Here is an 18336-nt window from a genome sequence, read left to right on the forward strand (position 1 = left end):
TCGAATATATATATAATATATTTATTTATTTAATATATTATATATACACATAATATATATTGACTAATGTATTTTTTTACAAATATTTTAACTAATGCATTACAAATATATAAAATATTTAATATTTATAAAATAATTAACAAATAAAAAATCTAATCTTAAATTATTTTTTTTATCAATCAAATAATTATTAATAAAAATAATTAATTAAATATTAAAAAAAAACTGATTGGAGATTATGGATCAAATTAAAAAAATCATAGTTAAAACCAAAATCGAACAAAAATCGAATGGTCTATTATGGTTTTTAATTTTTAAAACTAACGGATAATGGTTTGATTTGATTATGATTTTGGTAAAAATCGAAATTAAACTGAACTATTATCAACCCTAGATAAAAGTGCCAAAATATAAATAGATAAAATGAGATTTTTATGGATTTAGGATAAATATTAATAATTAAATTTGGATGGAAAGAGTTTTTATTTATTTTTTAAAAATAATATTTTTTTTCTGTATTAATTTGTAGGGAAATGGATTCAAATGTAAATAATAAAAAACTTTTAACCTTACATACTGGTAAAATAATTTCAGATATTTTTAAATTATATATTTCAAAATACAATAAATAATTTTCCCCACCTCACAAAATACAATAACTTGGTACGTTTGCTGGGAGATAAGCAAAGAGAAGGCATCCGATGCTTAACTGTTGGACCATAGATTTGAGGAGAAGTCACACGGAATTGGCATTAGTTTCAAATATTCGTTTAAAATTAAAATAAATATAAATATATGTACAAAATAAGTGATTTATTATTATCCACATCACATGTTTACATAATAATAATCTCTATTTTAAGTCTGCTTGATCTACGAAAATTTAATGTGATAAAAAAAAATTCTGCGTGCAGCCCATAATATTATATATGTATATTATAGCATAGCCCACTGGAACTAATTCTAAGCTGGGAGATTGCGGGGGCGATTTTGTTCATGCTCTTTAACGGAGGTGATCATCATGCTCAGTATTTTGAGAGTGAAAAATAATGGAATGACAATCAAATATTACCGCTCATGCTGCCGTTATGTTATTTTTCACCCTTAAAAGCACTGAGGGTGCACCCCCGTTAAAGGGGTGAACAAAATCGCACTCGAAGAATGCTACTTACACAATTGTTTAGACAATTGATTTGACAACTTCATTTCAATTTTATTCTTTGTTTCGATTACAAATCTAATTGTTTAGACAATTGATTTGACAACTTTAATTCAATTTTATTCTTTGTTCCAATTACAAATGTAATTGCTTAGACAATTAATTTGACAATTTGCTTCAATTACAATTTTATCCTCTGTTTTGATAAAAAAATTTGTCTCTATTTTGTTACTAATTCATGGTGCTACTTGTACCTCACATACACACTCCATCTTTCTCTCGTTGCCACTATAGTTGTCATCGATACAATCACTTTTATTGTCGTTTGTCATCGACGTAACTGCATCTATCACCATTAAAATCGTTGTTCATTCTGCCTCTAATGAAGCCGTTGTTTGCTTCTACCGTTTCAACTGCTGTTGCTGCCTCTATCATTTTTCTCTCTTTTCTCATTCTTGGCGTTGTTCGCCTCAATCGACACTATTCGCCTCAGTCGCTGTCTCTATGTCCTGCGAAGCACGAAAACAATTTGGAGATGCCATTTCGGCTTTTTCAAACTGTTTTTCGCTTTGGAAACAGGAAAAACGGCCAGAAATATTTTTTGGGTCATTTGTGTAATTTTCAGAAACTTTTGAGCCATTTCAGAATTTTAACAACTTGACTAGAAGTGCATTTCCAACACACATGAAGCCCTAAAAAATTGAATATGATCGACCTCATTTCCTTTCTTATTTTTCTTCGTCTTCTTCCTCTAGTTTGATCTCCCTCACCTCCATCTGCTTCCAGTCCGATTGCTTCGTCGCTATCTGCTTCCAGAGCCTTTGCCGCCGTCTACTTCCAGAGCCTCTCGCTTCAGTAATCCCTTGCTTCGTTGTACTCGCCTGTCTGCCCTAGTGTTCCTTGACTGCCGGTCAACCCTTTCCTTTTGTAAGACTATAAGTAACCTCATTCTGGCCCTCCCAACTTGATTCTTATAATTTTGTATGTGTTTTTTTTGTGGCAGTTGTGATCTTTTATGGCTATTGGCAAGGTTTTGTATGATTGTCGAAAGGAGAGTTCCCTTCCCTCAACCTCATTGATGGGGGAGATTGTTGGAAGGAGTGTTCCCTTCCCTCAACCTTATTACTGGGGCTGTGCGCTGTACTGTAGTAAATTAAGAAATAGATATAGATAAATAATCATTACCAATATACATAAAATCAGACAGAATATATTTTTGGTCCATCTTGTCTAGCTACCTTTATCTGGATGTTAACAATGAGAGTAAAAGTGTTCGGATTCTGTAAATTTTTTGCAGTAGCGAATGAAAGATAATGGAATAGTAACTCCGCCGGTAAATCATATTAATCACTGTTGTTAGCTGGTTCTTACTTCTTACTTCATAGTTAGCTAACTTGCAGAAATGTCACAATCACATCTAGGGAGAACAAAGGTGAGAACGAGGAGAGAGAGAGAGAGAGAGAAGGAGATGGAGGTGTTGGCAGGGAACGACGGCGCGACAGCTGCGTCGAAGGCGAACAACACCGGGAACAAGAAGAGAGAGGGGGAAAAGAGAGAAGAGATGAAGACTGCGACAATGGCGACGGAGGTGAACAATGACTTTAATTGCAGTGAAAGCGACTACGTCGATGGCAAACGATAGTGAAAATGAGAAGAGAGAGAGAAAAGAAAAGAAAAAAGAGAATGAGGGACTGAGAGCAGCATGATGAGGAAGTAGTAGTAAATTGGAGGTGAATTTATAATCTAAACTTGCAGTTGTAGAATGAAGACAATCTTCTAATCTAAACTTGCAGTTGTGGATGCAAAATTAAAGACGCCACTCAACTCAACGTGTTAATTTAAATATCATCTTCGTTAGTTAATAGTTTTAATTTACAATGTTTAGAGTACGTACGTACGTACGATAAATGATGAGGATAACCTGAAATGAAATAGTCGTCAAATATAAATAAATATGACTGAAAATCATTTGATTTGATTTGATTTGATTTGATTTGGTTTGATTTCACACTCCTCTCCTTCCCGAGTCGGACTTGGACAGAGATCTCAGCCTTACCCAAAACTTCACTTTTCTCTCCCATTGTGAACCCTCCTTCCTCTTCTTCCCACGACATCTCCCCGGTGACCCATCCCAGTTTTCCGGCGACTCCGTCAGCCTTCTCTCTAAGCTACTCTCCGGCGTCCTTGCCGTCCACTCATCGTACTCCCTTCCCCCCTCCGCCAAGTCCACGTCGGCTCCCAACATCTTGGCCTGCATTGCCGATATCACCGCCTTCATGGCCACGTCAGCGTCCCGGCGATTACGCAGCAGGATCTCTCCGATCTGAGCTGGCGTGAGGGCCCCGCCCGACCTTATGCAGCTCTCCGCCACGTCGAACAGCGCGTGAGATTCCACGCCCAGGTAGTTCTTCACCAGCGCCTTGAAGGCGTGCGCCCCGCACGTGCCCAGGCTAACGTGCACGTCCATGCGCCCGCATCTGACGAGCGCTGGGTCCACATTGTCCCTGTGGTTCGTCGTGAAAACGATGATCCTCTCCTCCCCGCAGCACGACCACAGCCCGTCGGTGAAGTTCAGGAGCCCCGATAACGTCACCCGGCCGTTATCGTCGCCGCAGTCGTCGTCGGGGACTCGACGTCCTTTCTCGCGGCGAGTGACTTTCCTTTTCGACAATCTGTCGCCGGTTAAATCCACAGAGCAATCGATGTCTTCTATCACGATGATAGAGCGATTCGTCGTTTGGATCAGCAGAGCTCGGAGCTCGGAGTTGTCTGTGACCTTCGTCAGTTCGAGATCGTAGACGTCGTAGCAGAGGAAATTGGCCATGGCGGCGATGAGGCTGGATTTTCCGGATCCAGGAGGACCGTAGAGCAGATAGCCGCGCTTCCAAGCTCGTCCGATCTTGTGGTAGAAATCTCGTCCTTCTGAAAACGCAGTTAGGTCATCCATGAGCTGTTTCTTGAGCTCCGGCTCCATCGCCAGGGCTTCGAAGGTCGAAGGATGCCTGAACGGAATGGAGGCCCATCCGGACTCGTAAGATCCGTGGCCGTTGTTGGTGAAGAGCCTCCTTTCGCGAGAGACTCGCTCGAACTCCTCCGCTCGGGCAGTGAGGTGGTCGAGATAGGGCGACAACAGCGGGAGGCGGTGGCGCTTGGGGAGCTTGAGAGTGAAGCTGCGGCGCTCGTCGAGCGAGTCCTGGACGGCGTCGACGTGGTGAGTCCAGGAGAGGCGATGGCCAGCGAAGGAGTCGTGGACGGTGTGGTTGGGGGCGACGGTGAAGGAAATGCGGCTGGAGGACTTGGAGCGGGAGAGGGTGAGGCGGCGGCAGGCGGCGGAGGAGTGGAGGGAGTTGAGGTAGAGGCTGATGTGGCGGTAGAGGTCGTTGACGTCGACGCCGCAGTAGCCGTTGAACTCAGGGATCTCGAAGTAGGAGTAAGGGCTGAAGAAGTCGGTGAGGGATTCGTAGAAGGAGCTGAGGAGAGAGAGAAGCTGCGAAGGCAAGACGTTCTGGAGAACGGTGAGGAGTCCCAGAAGCGACCACAGCTGCGACAATACCTCCATTAATTAATTAATTAATTTCAGCTTCTTCTCTCTGTATCTGATCGATCGATCATTAGTTCTATCTCTCTGTCTATATATAGAAAGAGAAAGAGGAATTATAACTTATAAGAAGAATAAGAAGAAGAAGACGACAACGGGAGAGAGATAAAAGGCACTGTTCGAGTTGAGGCTGAGGCTGCCAAAAAGCATATTAGCGTCCAAAGATAAAGCCAAAGCTGAGGCAAAACAAAGCCCACTGCCCCCAGAGAGAGAGAGAGAGAGAGAGGAAACATGACACGAGCGAGGGGGCCACGAGCTTTTGCTTTTGACGGACTAGGAATTTGTTTGTTTATTGATTATTTATTTATTATAAAACTTTATCTTAAAATTATCATTTTTGATTGATCTTTCGTGGCTCTTATTTTTAATTTTGATAAATAAAATAAATTATAGGTAAAGGTTTTATCTCATTACGTAAAACAAAAAATCAAATTTTGAGACCTAAATTTGAAATCCCTCACCTTAAGGGCTCCCGCAGCTCAACCCCAAGATTTCTATAAGAGAAATAAATCACGAAATTCAACAGTGAAATTGAAACACGAGACCTATGACTGATTATATAGTAGCTAGAATCTAAAATTCTTTGAGACCAATACATGTACGATCTCAACCACTGGGCTATGTTCGTGAAGGCGCAAAAAATCAAACTTATGACCTATTAATACGAATCTTTAACTTATCTTGATTTAAAAAGTTATCTTGTGTTATGAGATCAATTATAAAGCATTATCTTTGGGCGGTGTTTGGTGGATGCAAGAAAAGCGTCTGGGATTTAGACATGAATTGAAAGATGAGAATGTTCTAATTCCAACGATAATTATCCCTAACCTTATGAATCAGCATATCACCTTCTTTAAATGATGATCATATGATGAGACAAATCTACACCGCTAAATACCGAACCGTTGTTCCGTTCTTACCATGTTCCACGTGGACCCCATTACGTACGATAAAGTCCTTGCACTCATGAGTTCTCTCACGGGATTTTAGCAAAAATATAAGGAATCTATAATTTTAATTACGTTTTTTATTAGCGTTAAAATCATCAATCATGTTAAATATACATTATTTTTGTATATTTTGAATTACATAAAAAAATATTATGACCAAAATACCGTTGTCTCCATGCGCCTCATGAGAGACATTTTTGTCATTGATACACTTTTGTGTAACTTAAAGTGTACATAAAGGTGTACTAATAACATTATTCTAAAATTATTAATATAAAAAAAATATTTTTTTATTTTCTTTTCTCTTTCTTTTTATATTCTTTATTTCTTTATGTTATGGGCGATCTCCGGGAATCAGCTAACGAGCTGGACCCGATCCCGCAGGGCGAACCCAAAATACCCAAGGCCCAATAGGCCGGTCGGAATTCCTTAGAGGCCCGCTAGACCCAAAGATCGAGGACCACCAATGAAGAGTCTCACGGTAAAAAGTCAGGTCGCTTGAAGACAGCGACCTCGCCCTAAGCTCGCTCGCTCGAAACAACATCCCAACATCACATCATGACTTCAGCTTCGCCGAAAGACACGCCAAAGATTAGAACAGCCAGAAGACCGCGAGATAATCAGAAGCGATATACACCTGCTTATCAGAAGTAATTCAAATCCCTGAAGACAAGGAACATATCCCTGAAATTCCGAACGATAAGGAAAGCGCCATCAACGGAATAGACTCCTTCCATACTTAGAACTGATTCGAATTATAAATAATACGACTCTATTTATAGAGGATGATACGCCACTGTAAAAAGAAGGATGACTGAATTACATACTATGACTCTGTCAGAATAACCAGAGAACAGTCGTGGATTAGGCACGATTTGAGCCGAACCACGTAAAAATCTTGTGTGTTTCTTGTTTGTTCTTTTGCTTCTGTTTCTTACTCTTCGGCACCCGTTATCGCATTGTGGGCTCTCGGACTCCGGTTGACGGTTCTCGTACGTCAACACTTTATAAGACAAATTAATCAAATTTCAATAGTTTGTAGATCTTTTTCTTTTTTTAATTCAACGATGACTAAATTATTATTGAATTAGAGAGAGACACTCGAATTTTAATTAGTTTGTTGCAGGAGAAGAAGAAGAAGAATAAATATATATATATTTATTCGAATTTTTTCCAATGCATAGAGAGAGACATACGGAAGATTGGAGCATATGCATCTTCTCTTTAAATTCACGTCTTTTCTTGGGCAAAAGGGTTGCTTTTGATTGTTTTTCCACCCAACGTTTCATCAAATTTGTTCTTTTTTATGTTTCTTGGTTTTCACAACCCACCTTAAAATTAGATTACCACCAAACTCATCCCCCCTTAAATTGTTGTATAAATATCACAAATATCGATATAATTTTTTTATAATCATATCTAAATTCTCAATTTTAGCTTCATAAACTATTACATTGATGTGAATCTAGACGAGTCTCTATTAAAGCCAAAATTAAGCTAATTTTATCTCAAAGTTAAAAGTCAAAGAAATTACCAATCAATGCATGATTTTTTTTTTTTTAGGTGGAGGGGGGGGGGGGGGGGGGGAATGAATTTATGAAAAGAATATAACCACACATCTTTAGGTCCAAAAGGGTCTCTTTAGTTTGTGAAAGCAATTTTGCAGCCCAATAAAGCCAAAAAAAAAAAAGATCCCTAGTGGAGCTGGAGGGCTCTTTTTGAGGTGTCCAATTCCCCAAAAATGGTTGAAATTTAGGTTAAAAGTAAAGAAAAAGAGAGGAAAAAAGAACGGAGAAGAGGGGCTTTGGTTGACACTTAAAGCCACAGCCACAAGCATGCAAGCAAGCATGCATGCATGGAGATGGGCACATGCGAGCCTAAAACACCCTAACCAACACAGAGTCAGCCTTGCAGAAAGACAGACCAACAAGAGAGAATCAATCAACAATATATATATATATGTATATATATATAGCTCAAATTTAATATTTATAATGTGTCAAATCATCAATTGGCTGGCTCAGAGATCCGCTTCATTACCATTTTAGACAAAGTATATGATAACAAATTAATTTTAAAAAATATTTTGCTATTTTTAAGCACCGACATATGATCATCATATTTTGTCACTCTCGAACTCTGTCTACTCGTCAAAAGACGACCGATTTTTGAAATCTACGACTAAATTTTGTGTCGCAAAATAATTGGTTGTCTCAAAATTTATATTCTTTGAGGACCAACAAATATAAAAAAAAAAATGAACATAACATAGAATCTAAGATATTATGAGATAAAATTCATATAGTGGATGTCCTTACAATAGTTTGAGAAGTGAGGATTGTATGGGGGAGCAGATGAGCAACTAATTGGTTGGTAGTGGGAAGAGGGTAAAGGGGGGAATCAGTTCCATTAATTGGCGCTGGGCTTTGCCATTGGGGCAATGGCCAATGGAGAAAAAGGAAAAGAACAAATAAAAAGCAGAAAACAAAAGGGGCACCAAAAATGGAGCTTTGGATGCTCTTTTGCCTGTCCCTTTTTTTTTTTTTTATCTCCTTAATATTCTCCCCCTCCTCAAAGCCTGCCTGCACTGCTCTCTCTCTCTCTCTCTCTCTCTCTCTATATATATATATATATATATTCGGATTTAAAAGGTGAAGAGTTTGATAGTGATGAAAGAGTGTGGCCGACCCGACCCTCTTAAAGGCTAAAGCTAGGTATGGCTTCAAGTTAACTTTGGATTAGGATTGCCGGAAAGGAACAATTTATGCATTTGTATTGAATGTTGTGCTGGGCTAAGAGGAAGGGGTTGGGCTCCCAGGCACAACCCGGCCCAATCCCCCAAGCCATAGGCCCACGAGCTGCACAACCACGCGGCGCCATATTACTTGGATTTGGAGAAAATGAATTCATACTATATCAATAAATTTTGTTGTGTATAAAATCATTTCCTTTATTAATATATATTATTAAAATAGTAATAATAATAAAATTTATAATGCAATAAAGGTTGAGAGATAATTGTATAGATATATTTTAAAATTGTACAAGTATATTAAAAATATAATTATATATATTTATATTTTTAATGAAATTAGTTAAATAGAGGTTGAGGTCGAGGCACCCCAACTTTGTCCGTTACCCCATTGTACTAGCCTCGTACCCACCACTCCTCGTTGCCTACCCTAGTGACGACAAGATGCTCTTCAATAAACACTTTATAAGGAACATTGATGAGATCCTATTTACACCTTATATGATTTTGTGGACTTAGGGTTGTTAATCAACTTACCTCGAAGATTAATAGAGACCAAGCCTAAATTTTACAATAAATTTAGGCTTATTGTATTTCCTAGCAAAATTGTTAGGAAATACAATAAATTTTACAATTAAGAAGATCTAAAGCCTGTTTGATTGGCTATTTTTTTCATGAAAAATTGTCATTTTCTACCTAAATTCAAGTTTTTGGAGTGTTTGATTGACCAAATTTTTCATGAAAAATATTTTTCCACTCAGGGTTACGTGACCCTCTTTTTTCACTTTTACTAGAAAATAAATTCCCATCGGAGGTCAGAGAAATTATTTTCCAGGCAAGCTTTGAAATGTCTCTTGGAGAGAGAATGAACCAAACTTGGTCTTTCCCTTAGCTTTGAGGGGTTGGTCGGCGAACGGGAGGCGAATGTGGGGTGACGGCCTTTTTGTAAGAGCGGAAGAGGCGCTGCATTGAGTAGGGGCGGAAAGAGGTGAAGAGCAGATTACACGCAGAAATATATATATACATTATAGTGAGGAAGATGGGTCTTTGTTAGGTAAGATGGGTTTCTGCTGAGTCTCTGCTTTGCTGGGTCTCTGTTGCAATGTATATATATATATATATATACATTACAATGAGGAAGATGGGTCTCTACTAGGTAAAATGGGTCTCTACTGCAATGTACATATATATATATATATATACACACACATTACAGTGAGAAAGATGGATCTCTGCTGCAATGAGGAAGATGGGTCTCTGCTGCAATATATATATATATATATATATACATTGCCTTCATCTTTGCTCAGCAACAAAGATCTTCCTCTCTTCTCAGCAACAAAGATGGGTCTCTGCTCTTCATCTCCTTCCTTGCTGCTCAGCAACAAAAATGGGTCTCTCTCTCTTTCTACATTTCCTTCCTCGTTGCTCAACAACAAAGATGGGTCTTTGAAGGATGGATGAATTGGGAGATGTATATTTGTGTTTGATTTATATTTTTTTGAATATGTATATTTAATTTATTTTTGTAATTAATTATTAATTTGTATATTATTGATCAGTGTATATGTGATTATTTTTATGAAAAATAATCGCAATCAAAAATTAAAAGTTAGAAAATTATAACAATTTCTAGGTAAAAAATTAAGCTAATCAAACACCTTCAATTGATATTTTCCTTGGAATATAATTCTAGACAATTGAATTACCAAGAAAACATTTTCTTTCCATGCAAATTCCATGTTTGTAATCAAACACACCCTAAGAGTTAAACCTCTCAATTATAATATCTCTCTAAAATATACAACAAAACTTGAATAAAGTATAGTGAATGAATTATAGCCTTAGTTGAGAGAAAGATTGAAAGATTGAGCACAAGAAAGAAAGATGGGAACACTTGAAACTTTTTATCACTTCGTAACTTTTTTTAATGCGTCCTTAGATTGGTATTTATAGGTTTCTCTTGTATTTTGAATTAATTGACCGTTGGGAGTATTAAATGCTTGCAAAAACTAGCCATTTAATCAGGTCAATGGAGAAACTGTTGACAATTTATCAAATCAGTCAATTGTTTCCATCGAGAAATTTGAAATCAACGTATGATTTTGGGTAAATATTCCATTTTTTTTTTAAAAGATGCTTCTTTAGAAAACCACTTGACTGTTTTGATAAGAAGTTGATAGTTTTGAAAAAAAATTGAAATTATACAGTGACAATTGACTCTTTTTAAACTTACGTAAAAAGTACAAAAAATTAAAATTTACCCTATCGATAGTTCAAGATAATGGTCGACTTCTTTTTGTATAAGGTCAAAATTGATGGACTCTTTTTGACAACAAGTCAGAATGTTTCGACTTGCTTTCATCAACCCATAAACAAAAAGCACAAAATGGTTGACTTCTTTTCAACAAATATTGACAGTTTTGCCTTGTTCATTTTAAAAGAGTATTTTATTTTTTTCAAAATATTTTAACACACACACACACACTCTAAAAAACGTTCTTTTTAAAATATTTTCAAAGTATGATGTTCCAATTTAACTTTCATGCCACAAAAGATTTTGTGTGCATTGAAAGCATAAATTTATCCTTTGACATTATTTGAATATTTCATGTTCGATTTCTAAAGATATAAAACATATTTCATTCAAAAAATATAAAATGTTTCATCATCAAAAGCAAATCAACATATGGCATAGTGTCAAGTGTAAGGCATTAGTTGTGCCAACACTATCTTCAAATATTAAAGAAAATGTAACATTCAATAATGAGGGGTAAATCCTTATAATAGGAAAGACGCACAAAGGTGGTTGAATATAGGGTTGCAACTGAATGAGTAGAGCCGAGCAAGCTTGGCTTGTGATTTAATTTTTAAGCTTGAGCTCAACTTGGGCTCAGTTTGTCAAAAAGTTAACGAGCCAAATTCGGCTTTGAGGTATACACGAGCTTGAGCGCTTGCTAACAAACTCAAGCTCGAGCTTAGACTCACCAGAACTTATTATATATTTTGTTTAAATCTAATTTTTTTATTTTACTTTATTATATATACATGTTATATTATGTTAAATGATTAAATTAATATATATATAATAATTTTAAATATATTCAATTTAATTATATTATTATAATAATTTAAAGTTTGATAACTTTATTTTAAATAATATATTTATAAAATTATAAATAAATATATTAATGTATTTATAAATAAATTTGTTCATGAATTTTTTGCGAACTTCTAATTGAACAAGTTTATGAGTCTCTAATTAAGTTTATTAGTATTCACAAACTTTTAATCAACTATGTTCATGAAGTTTAATGAACTGAGTTTTATTAAACTCAAGTTCGCTTTGTTTACCTTAACGAATGAACTCAAATGAGATTTTGTCAAATCAAACACCGAGTCACTCTAAATAGTTTGGCTCATTTGTAATCCTACTTGAACGCAAGATGGTAGACTTTGTGCTCAAGATTGAAAACCATTTCCCATTTGGTGAGGACCATTTTTTTCATTTATACTACATAAATAAAATAATAGAAGTTATTATCTTGAAAAGCACTCACTAAAATTTGGAAAAGCCCAACCCAATATCCGAGTCATAGGCCCATAAGCATGTGGTACCACATTGCTTTGATTTAGAAAATAAATAATAATACTATATAAATAAAATTTTTGGATATATACATATTGATTTTTTAATATTGGAAATACTATTTGTCCATCAAGTTAATATTTTCATATTAATATGTATGTATATATATATATATCAAATTTACAATTTGAAATGTTATAAGAGAATGTTTTACTAATAATCAAAAGAAAAAGAGAGGAGCTACAAGGGAAAGGAGAGAGATTTCAGTGGCCGACAAGTTGTGAACCAGTGCCTATAGAGAAGATGCATCGACAGTTGACAAGTAGCAGATGGCAAGACTATGGCGGTGTTTGGATAGTTCCAGCAAACCAGGGCGGTGGCTGAACCGGTAGGACAGCTGAATTAATCGACTCTTAGAATTGTTAGTCAAGTGATAATTAGATTACCCCATTAAAATAATATGTGGAGGGTTTTTCTGTCTTTCTCTATTTTAAAAATTATTTGCATAAAAATTTAGATTTACTTGAATGACCATACCTTTTTCTCTTATAATTACACTATTTACTTAAGTACTAATAAGATAAATTTCTTAAATATAACATTATTTTAAATCTTACTCTAGTAATTTTCTTTTACTCAAGTAATGATGTTCTCTTAGTCGCATAATTAGTTTAATTATTCGAGTAATTTTTTATATTTTCTATACAGGTAACTCGATTAACTTTTCAAATCACTTGAGTAATTTTTTACCCATTTTGTAAATAATATTTTACTCTACTAATCTTTAGTTTTACCTAATACCCTAAGATTTTTACTTTTATATTTTATTACTCAATTAATGTCTACACAAGCTTGAGTAATCATGGGTGAACTTAAAATTGCATTTTAAAGCTTCATACTTGCCTCAATTGATCTTATTTTATAGGTAAAATACATATTTTAATCCCTATACTTATATGTTTTATTCATTTAAACACTTAAAACTTTTTTGTTGTTTTAAAGATATCCCTAAATTTACAATTTCGAGTCAATTGTACCCTTGAACTTGTTGTTTCTAAAATATGTATTTGGCACAATTAGTTAAGATACATGTTGTAGTAGAAAACTAATACTTTCTTGCTACAAAAAATTAAAACTAATACTTTATATCATAAGTAAATACTATTAACTACGAGACTTTGACTACGATTTTCACTACGAAATATTTTTGTAACTGATTGATTTTTGTTATAAAAATTGAATTTTTTGCTACAAAAATTTTTGTAAAGAAAATCAAATTTTGTTGTAGTGTACATCATCATCTACCATTGGTTGTTTATCAATTACGACAATTGATGTGCCTAGCAGAAGTAGAAGAGCTACTTGTCTATGAGTTCATAGAAATTTTTAGTTGTGCTAAGTCCAAATTGCACTAGTTATATTTGATGCCATCTTTTCCCCTATGAACTCAACTTTGATAGCTAGGCTGACATTTTCCTTTGCATATGTGAATGGCATTGTGTTAGGACTTTAGTCTTAACTAATATTTTTCTTTGAAGATAGAATTAGAATTGAGAGAGAAATAACAAGAATTGAGGAGAAAATAAAAGAGTATAAGAGGGGGAGAACATATTGAAATTAAAGAGAATTGACCAAAATTATGGAGAATTCACGAGAAATGAGGGAGAAAATAGACCTAATTTATGGGAGAATAGAAAGATTTCAATAATTTTCTTGTAATTCATACATAATTCTCGACAGCGTGTGAATAACTTTATATATAAGCTATCTCAAACTCTACAAGGCAGTTACCACTAATAGTAACTACTGTTAAATCATTCTATTACTCTATAAGTGTAATTTTTAGAGTGTAACTGTAAATAACCATTAAATAAATATATAACAACTAAAAAATAAAATAAAAAGACATCTTCCAAATTTTTGGAGTCATGATCAAGGGCGAATTTACATGTGAGCCTACTACCGCATTAATTTTTTAGTGAAAAAAATAATGTTTAATAACAGTCCACCTAAAAAAAATTACAACTCATCTCAAAATCTGTGATATACAACTCTCCATTTTTGGGCATAACCTATTTATAAGTAAAAAATTGTAAATCTAAGACTAAACTCATCCAAATTTTATCATTAACTTTAAACAAACTCAAATAATATTAGTGAAAATTTGTTTTAATTATATAAGAATTTTATTATATTAATTTTTAAAATTTTAAATTCCCTCAACATAAATTTCTTTCTGAATCTGCCCTGATAGTGACACATTGTTGACTTGGTGGTAGATTTATACGTTGTTATTTTCAAAAGTGACACATTGTTGACTTGGTGGTAGATTTATACGTTGTTATTTTCAAAATGTCTTATTGGTATTTGTACTTGTGTTTTACGAGTAGAGGTGTTCATGGTGCGATTTTAGCAATTTAGACTATTTTCAACACACCAAATCGCACATGGGGTTTGGCATTAAACCAAGTCTGGTTTGGTCCGTGAAAACCATACCAGACCACACCATAATTTGCGGTGCGGTTTGGTGCGATTTTCGTGGTCTGATGCCATGCAATATTAATCAAAAGCAGAGGTTTGGCCAAAAAAATGCACCAAATCGCATATGCAGTTTGCACCTCTTAACAGATCGAGCAATTTGTTTCTACGATTTGAGAAACAGGAAACCCTAATATGCCAGCAACTAAACCCATAGAATAATCCTATAACCCTGAAACTCAGAACCCAATAGAGCAGTAAATGAGAGAACTTACAGTGGTAGTGAGCGAGAGAGAGGCAGGGGTGCTGGGCAACCCGCACAATAACAACTGCCGACCACCGAGCTGTCCGGAGTCAACAACCATAGAACGGATCAAGAGTGGAGTGTTCGAGAGCGAGCAAGAGAGAGGTCGACGTGTAATGAACCAAAGCCAAGAGTGACAAAGAGGCAGAGGGAGCGCCGCAGTGACCAGACCACCAGTAGAGAGCGAGATGCAACGAGTCAACGACTATTGACTACAGCGTTGTGGATGGCAATGGTGGGGGGCGGTGGAGCTTGCAGCGATGGGAGATAGTGGCAGCGATCGAAGAGAGGCTGTGGGAGCAGAGAGGGAGAGAGAGAATGTAAGAGAGAGAAAGAAATGAGAAATGGGGGTTGGTGCCGATCGACAGTCGTTCGAGGGAAAGGGGAAAGAAAGAGGGTGCGACGGGTGTGGATGGGTGCAAATGGCTTAGGGTTAGGGTTTGGTTGGGGGAAAGGGGAGAGAGAGGAGAGGAAGAGCTGAAGAGACCTCCTGCCCCTTTTTATAATTATAATATATGAATTATATATTTTTTAAAATTATATATTATATATTCGGGCGCCAATCTGCCAAACTGCGAACCGCGCGGTTTGGCAGTTTTTTAAACTGAACCGGACCTCCACTTTAAAAAAACCGACCGGTTTGGTTCGGCCAGAAACTGCGGTCTAACGGCTTTTTTGAACACGCCTATTTACGAGGTCCATTTAACATTTAAAAGCTGTCATCCCGATAGGTGGGGTCAGGCATAAAAAGCTTATCAAGAAAAAAAAAAAAAATTCAAACAGAAGAGACTGCATGGAGTTATGATACAGGTGTCTGTTGTTATCTATTTGAGCTTTAACGGAAAACCAACCATACTTTATGGTATAAAGCATTCAGTAACTTAAAAACCTGTTAGTTAATCCATATTTTGTGGAGAACAAGTTATAAAAATGAATCTGGTTACATCATGATGCTAAGGCGATAATTTAATCATGTTATCATTTGTTGAAAGATACAATGAGGAAATATCAGTTAGGATTGTTTGGTCTAATATGGTGGGGATCAGTAAGTGCTTCAATTGAGAAGATTGATGCTAGTTTCACATTTAGGGTAATGCTGCTAGGGGATGACAGAAGCCGCAGTTTACCTAGATTAATTAACCTGTCTGGAGATAACAAAGAAGGGCATTTTGTTCTAATTTAATTGAGATGACAACCCTTTTACAGAAATAAGATCTATGTAGTTGGTTGCTACTAGCTGGAAAAAGGGCTTTTATCAATTCATTGAGTTCAGTTGAATGAATGTTACAGAAAACTGGAATCACTCTGATAGATCTTTTGAACGCACACTTTCACACACGAATGTTACAGAAAACAGAAAATAAAATAATAAGGAAATAGAGAACAAAACAACAACTCACAATACACTAGAGATTATCCTGGTTCAGATCACCATAAGAATGATGACCCTACATCCAGCCTTCCAACCAAAAGTAATCTTTATTATGTTCTTGAATGAATCAGTACAAAAGCTTCACACGAGCACGCTTTACCGAGATTACAAAGGCTATCAAATTAGACTTTTCTCTCTTAATTCACTCGTCTGTTTTTCTGTGTCCCATAGACAAAGTCCAGCCATCTATTTATAGAGTATAGAGGCGGACTTTACAATTTAGAATACCGGTAGTTATCGTTAGAGATTAGGTAGTTACCGTTATAGCTTTGCCTAACAAACTCCCTGAAGCTTTAACTGATTCAGAACGCGTCTTTGGGCTTACTCGATGCAAACAAATAATTAACAGGTTGTGGGTTGAATTGTTATAGAAGGTTCTCATATTGCTTTTAGATTTTTTGAAGTTGCCCATAAACATGCTTAATCATTGTCAAACGTGATTGGATTCTGAAGTGCAGATGAAGCATAGTATTGGACTCATGCTTTCTTCCACGTTTCTCTGCCCCTTCTACAAAATTATCCCCGATCTTCATTTTCGTTCCTCTCACATATAGCCAGTCCATTGGGACAAGTGGGGGATTGCCAATGTACCACAGCTGATGCAGTTGCAGCAAGTGGAGTACCTAGCCCCTTGGAACTCGAGAGAAACGTAACCCCTGCTAATGGCGTCTATCTTATTCTTTCTTTTCATCTTTTGAAATGAGCCTCTAATTTTAGTGTTGATATATGTTAAATCATTAATTTCCTTAATACTACGTACAGTTGCTTGGGGTTCAGACTTTTTTATTTTTTTATAATTAAATCTGCTAATGTTTTTTATTATTAAATCTACCGCTAGCTAGCTATTTGCATGAAGGTGATTGTGAACCACAATCTTGACTTGAATCTTATTGATGCCTGTACAGCGAGCTGCAGCCTGCATGAGCTGTGTATTATCCTATGTATAAACTGTAATTTGGCCTTTTTCTGTGGCAGGTGGTGATATATATGGTGGAAGGGTCATAACAGTCAAGTGGGGTGAATACACTAGATATATAGAAGGATCGGAATAGAAGGAACTGCAGATGCAATCAAGGAAGGAGGCTATCAGTAAGCTTTCTCCTGATTCGTCGTCTCTGAGTAAATACAGTAAAATTGTTTTCTCGTATTTTTTAATGTTTCAAAACAAAAAACGTTTTAAAAATGTCGAAACGATACTTCAAGAATTATCCTTAAAATATTAACGCAGAGGTTACATTTTCAGTGCATAATATATTCAAAGAATAGTGGGGCGAAGTGCATATGTGTAAGGGCTATTCTTCTAAAGTCTCATATTTGGCTATATGCACTTTTGTTTTTTTCACAATGAGAAGGCTGAATTCTCTTCTTAACAATTCTCATAGCTTAAAGTGGAGTGATAAATCGATTGTGGACACTCTTAATAAAACTGCATATGTAGGTAATTAAGAAGGTGAGAGGTTGTTTTCAAATAATTATTAGTGAAATTTGAGAGTACTTGTTAAAGCGCAAGGTCCATTAAAATGCGTTGTCGTTGCAGAATCAAGAATTCATGTATAACGCAAATATGAATATTATATTCATATTCATTCTAAGGGTTGAAGCTTTGGCCACTTTTAGTTTTATTTTACTTTTACTAGTATTATTATTAGATAAAAAGTGGAGAATTGTTATATATATATATATTAATATTATCTAATAATAATAACTTTATGATATATATATTATAATCTATTCTTTGATTTATTTTATTTAAGAAAAGTGGTACTTATGGACAAAAAGACATGTCATTCGATTTAAATTTAAAAAGACATACTTTCAAAATTTTAAATTCATGTCTTTTATATATTGAAGAGTTATGATATTTTCAAAGGATAAATCATTTCTCAAAGGGACATGATCTTTTAAAATGTTGTATTCTTTAGTTTCGTGTCTATTGACGGACAGCTTTTTATAGTCTATAAATAGATTTAGACAAACAAAGTGCGAAAAAGAGCGAAAAATAACTCTTCTTTCTTCTTTTGATTACTGCCATCTCTTTTCTTTACTCTCTTATTACTTTCAATTGGTGGGTTTG

The 18336-nt window shown here is 35.6% G+C and overlaps 1 protein-coding gene across 1 annotated transcript; it reads right to left on the reverse strand.

The window, feature by feature from the left end:
* Positions 1-1948: 1948 nt before the first annotated feature.
* Positions 1949-4868, reverse strand: LOC127813919 (AAA-ATPase At4g25835-like). Its single transcript, XM_052355052.1, has one exon. It carries the CDS (start codon positions 4716-4718, stop codon positions 3165-3167), a length of 1554 nt encoding a protein of 517 aa, XP_052211012.1. The 5' UTR covers positions 4719-4868; the 3' UTR covers positions 1949-3164.
* Positions 4869-18336: the final 13468 nt, after the last annotated feature.

Source organism: Diospyros lotus, chromosome 12 (assembly GCF_014633365.1).
Source record: "Diospyros lotus cultivar Yz01 chromosome 12, ASM1463336v1, whole genome shotgun sequence".
Classification (NCBI taxonomy): domain Eukaryota; kingdom Viridiplantae; phylum Streptophyta; class Magnoliopsida; order Ericales; family Ebenaceae; genus Diospyros; species Diospyros lotus.

Excerpts from the sequence above, each read along its gene's own strand:
- LOC127813919 (XM_052355052.1), bottom strand. The coding sequence starts at position 4,718 with ATGGAGGTATTGTCGCAGCTGTGGTCGCTTCTGGGACTCCTCACCGTT.